At 38.2% G+C, this 4,866-nt stretch overlaps 1 protein-coding gene across 1 annotated transcript; it reads right to left on the bottom strand.

The window, feature by feature from the left end:
• Nucleotides 1-523: 523 nt before the first annotated feature.
• On the bottom strand, nucleotides 524-1,423 carry LOC106109876 (GS homeobox 1-like). Its single transcript, XM_013291515.1, has one exon. It carries the CDS (start codon nucleotides 1,421-1,423, stop codon nucleotides 524-526), a length of 900 nt encoding a protein of 299 aa, XP_013146969.1.
• Between the last annotated feature and the right edge of the window lie 3,443 nt (nucleotides 1,424-4,866).

Below are 4,866 nucleotides of genomic sequence, written 5' to 3'. Positions count from 1 at the left end.
CAGCTCGGCGCCAATAAAAATACCTCGAGCCTTGCGACTCGACGCTCCCGTGATATACAATCAAACAATTTAATTTACTTCATAAAATTTATTATACCTAACGACCAGTAAATTTATGTCACAAAATATACGCAATTTCTCTTAATCACAATACAAATTCACAGATTTCAAACAGTCTCTTTCATAAATTATATCTATTTACAGGTATAACAATTTTCGAATAACTCGAAGGGCCATTGTCTTGTTTAGAGTCGAGTTCCTCGAATCGAATCGTTATAAATAAGTTTTAATGGCATTGTTGTACAAACAGCCGATTGTACGCGGCCAGTAACCACTTGAAGTTTCTTTAAATAATACATCACTCAAAGTTTACAAGAAAATTCACAACCGTAGATAAAATGTGATGAGGAAAGTATCTTACAGTGTCTTTCTAATTAATTCAGTCTTTGTTACATTAAAACTTGCAATGATCTCTTATTTTTCATGTAATATTAATGTAATTCAAAAAACTACTTTTTTTATCTCAAGAGTACCGCGAAAGATTTTGAACTTCGTAACTATCATTATCACTAACGACGTCTATGTGCTCGCTGTCGTTGTCGCAGCCCGCGTCCGAACTCTTGGAGCTGCACGAGGCCTTGGTGCAGCAGCACTTGTTGGTCCTGCCGTCGGCGCTGGTCACCGGGCTCTCTTCCTTCTTCAACTTCACTCGACGGTTTTGGAACCAAATTTTCACTTGTTTCTCGGAGAGCTTCAGCCTCGAAGCGATCTCGATACGTCTCAGTCTCGACAGATACATGTTCATCGAGAATTCTCTCTCCAATTCTAGCAGCTGGGTACCGGTGAAAGCGGTTCTGATCCGCTTGCTGGAATCCTCCTTGAGCGGGAGCCGCTTCAAGTCTTTAGAGTATCCCGGCAGGAGTTCTTCGGGGTGAGCGAGCGGCGGGCTAGGCGTGCCGTTGCGGCTGTCGCTCGACAGCGACGGCGATAGCTGACCTTGACTCTTGGAGGGCGAGAGCGCGGTGGATTTGTACGGGTGGTGTAAGTAAGGTGACACTGATTTTTTTCTTCTGCTCACAAAGTTAATCGGTTCCTGAACGTCAGTCTTCCTGTAGGTGTCCGGCGGCGGCGCCTCACTCTGAGGCTGCTCGTAGATCTCGCGATGCGGAGGTAGCTGGTGCAATAGTGGATATCGGAAGTTGAGATGCTCCAAGAAAGGTCTGAACAGATCGGGCGTTCGATTCTGTTGCTGCAGGCCGAGGCTTAGCAAATTGTTCAAATTGCCCGGGTAAGGGTACGGCATAAATTTGGGTTGAGCTAAGAAAGTAGCGTAAGGTTGTAGTGGGTCAGAAGACATGTCTGTCTTCTTGCAGTCCTTGGATGAGTCGCTGATCAAGGTGTCGACGAGGAAGGAGCGCGACATGGCTCGGGTTGTGGGATGCGGTGTGCTCGCTGCGGCCTCTGCTGGCCGACTGGTGACGATGCCGCGAGGGGTGAGATCTTCTAAAAGTAACAATTACAAAAACTACCCCCACTTAGTGCACCCTATTGTAAACAAACACAATAGGCCTCACTCGAAGCGTTTTGGCAATTACGTGGCCCGTCCCACCCTTTTGTCGGCGAGCCGTCAGCCCCAGCGATGTTGCACAGAAAAAAACTGTATTATTATGAATGGAACATTTTAGTAGCTATGAATAATTTTGTATAGGACGCTAACATCCCCAATATCTATCTCATTAAATCCAATTTTCACTTCGGTCTCACGCACACTTCTTGAGATTTGTCTTTTCATTTTACCTGATTTAGTAAATATCAATCATATTTATATGACCATAAAAAAATTAAAATTATATTGTTAAAGCGTAACTTAATAGACTCCTTATTTCTTATTAAAGAGATCAATTTAAAAATGTTTCATTCAGAAGTTTCTGAATCGATTCATTTGTAAAATAAGTATTCATTTGTAATTATTACGTATGCAAATTTAATTTGAAATATTTCGTTCAGCTTAATCATTTTATTGGACCTAGACTGACATTATTTTTATGTTCTGTAAAACAATTTGCTGTATAGATGCAAAGTATCAAAAAGGTTCAGTTGCGCTACACCACGGCGTATTAATTAAGTATGAATACCCTATAATATGAGCCGTATGCTGCACGCGTGATCCTGATACTTGTAAAAGAAATCTCCGAGCACAGGGATAGGGTGAATACTGGTGCAGGGTACATTAGCCCCGCCCCTTGCTAGGAGACTGCGGACCTGATATGAAATATGAAAGGGTCCAAATGTTTGGTAGCAGTATAATTGTGAATCAATTTATGTTATTATCATGTCAGCATTAATTTGTAAGTAAGCCTTTCAACTGCGCCGAATACTAAGTGTTTTGTTATGGTCTTTGTAATACATTTAATACTTTACTTCGCGTCCCTTTATACGAAAATTAAAAAGTGTTTCAGTTTCACAGAGAATTTTATCAAAGGTGTAAGTCTTATTTAGGGACCACATTATGTAAATGTCTTTTGTATGGCTTCGGAGTTGTGAATCAACGTCAATCGGGTTTCAAAGTGGTTTATTTATGTTTAAATCTTTGGAAGTTAAAATATATCACAATCGCGCAGTCTTATATCTTCGTTTATTTGAACTCCTCGGCAAAGGATTGGTAAATTTTATAGGTTCGTTCCCCATTAATTTACATGTCTCGTATTAACGTATACAATGAGCAAAATTTTATTTCTAAAGTGTTCTAAAGTCTGGTATTTTTGATTGAGCTGTTTTGACTCAGTTTAAAATTCTTCACTACTTATAATTCCTGAAATTAGAGTCGTCATCAGGCGATTAAAATTAAGCCACCAATCTAAGTTTAAAAAGTAACATTAAAAAATACGATAAACTCTTTACCAGTTTATTGTATTAGAATGGAGATAAAAGAAGGTTCTCAAAAAAATAACGTCGGTACACGAAAAAGTAGCTAATGTCTGTTTGTTTAAACACAACGGATCCGCTATTATTGTAGAAATCTGACAAACTCAAACATAATCACGAATTCGCGGCAACAAAGAGCGGATAACAATGTATCGCAAATATTGCCGCTTCACTACACACCATTTGCAAATGTATGTAGACCTTGTTTCGTTATAGATAAGGTTGAGAATGGGAATTATAGACGCCCTCGCAAATCAGATAGCCAGAGATAGAGATAAAGGGTTATGAGGCAGGTCGCGTTTGGGGAATATTGTGTTATTGCAGTGCGATGGCGCGGCTGGGGTCGACGGACAACCAGGTGAATGGATAGTTTTTTATCAATTTTTGTTTAGATTTTATCCCAGTTCGTTATTCAGGGTGTTTTTGATATTTCTGTACTTACATGTTTTAGTATCAGAATCTATTTTAGAGTTTATGAACTTCCAGTTAAAACTATACATTTGCGTTAGATTTTGATTTTAAAAAGTAAATTGGATTAGGTAAATTAAACAGAATTAATATGTGCTTTTATCAATGCAGAGTACTTTAGAATCTCTTTTACGACTAGCAGTGGTCATTCATCTCAAACACAAAAGTCAATTGCAAAAATCCAATAAAGGAACGGAAATGAGCTCGGAAAGGTAATTTAATGACCACCTGCGCCGCGAGGGGGTGAGGTGGACGGCGCGGGGGTGCAGGGAGGGGTGCGGGGCGGAGTATGGACAATGGTTTCCTAGAAGATGTCATTTAAACGACGAAGCAATGTCGCCCGGCTGTCTGGTGTCGGCGGGACGCACTTGTCCATTCCATTCATGATTTTCACGTTCATTCATAAACTACGCCACCACTGAATGACTGAATGGCGATAGCTCACATAGTACGTGCATTGTTCACTTGTTCGTTACAATTGGATTTGGTGTCTCGGAATATTTCATTAATGAAAAGAAGTACATTTAAAATGGCTTAAGTTCTGTTCCGGTGTTTATAATTGACTTTCAAGTGTTATTTTGTACACTTTCTTATTATATTCTAATGAATCTTTAAGTATACGAAATACAGTTATTTGGAGTTGATACTTGCGAGATGAATTACTTGTCTCTAGTGAGTCTTACTTTATCTATCAATTTAGTCTGCTAGGTTTAAAAATGAGGTTTCAAATTTAGACTATTATTTATATAGTTTTTTTTTCGCTATTTCAGTATATCACCTGTCAGAACCAACATAAAGTTAATAGTATTTTTATAAAAAATGCCGCGGACTCAAAATGTCAAGTCATCACCGGTGTAATTTTGTGCTTGACACATCAAAGCACGGGTTTTAATGGACGTCGGACATCGACCTAATCGTACTACTATTTATTAATTGATAGTTAAAATAGTACTTAATATTACTTTATTTGCACATTAACCATTAATCTAAGATTTTAATTTTAATTGTCTTGTCATCTACTTAGTAGTATTATATGAAAGAACTATACTAACGTTTCCTTTTTTAAAATTATTTTTTTCTAATAAAAGAAAGGAATTTGACAAGGCTAAAATCATTGATTAAACCTTGTTATATGCTGATTGCATTTATTTATTTTTATTAACGGTAATATCCGTCGGTTCGAGATTCGTTACACCGTCCAAATAGGCCAGTAAAAGTTAATAAAGCATGTTAGGAAAGCTTTTAAGTCAGGGTAGTTCGCACGTGCACTCTCCGTACGAAGGCTAATATTATTAGTGTGGAATAGACAAGCGTTTTAGTGAGGGAGGAACCCTTTCATTTAGTTTTTTCGTTAATTACAGGGCGCCGTGAAATTGACAATTTTCCCGCCAACACTTGCACGATGTTTATTATTGACTTTTATTTGATAAAGTGTTTAAAAAAACGTTTTAAATGTAATAAAAACATAGCACA

The sequence above is a fragment of the Papilio polytes genome, unplaced genomic scaffold, assembly GCF_000836215.1.
Source record: "Papilio polytes unplaced genomic scaffold, Ppol_1.0 DF821044.1, whole genome shotgun sequence".
NCBI lineage: Eukaryota > Metazoa > Arthropoda > Insecta > Lepidoptera > Papilionidae > Papilio > Papilio polytes.
Note: the sequence above shows the minus strand (reverse complement) of the source record. Positions and strands in the feature narration are given on the sequence as shown.

Coding starts and splice junctions, on each gene's coding strand:
- LOC106109876 (XM_013291515.1), bottom strand. CDS start 1,423: ATGTCGCGCTCCTTCCTCGTCGACACCTTGATCAGCGACTCATCCAAG.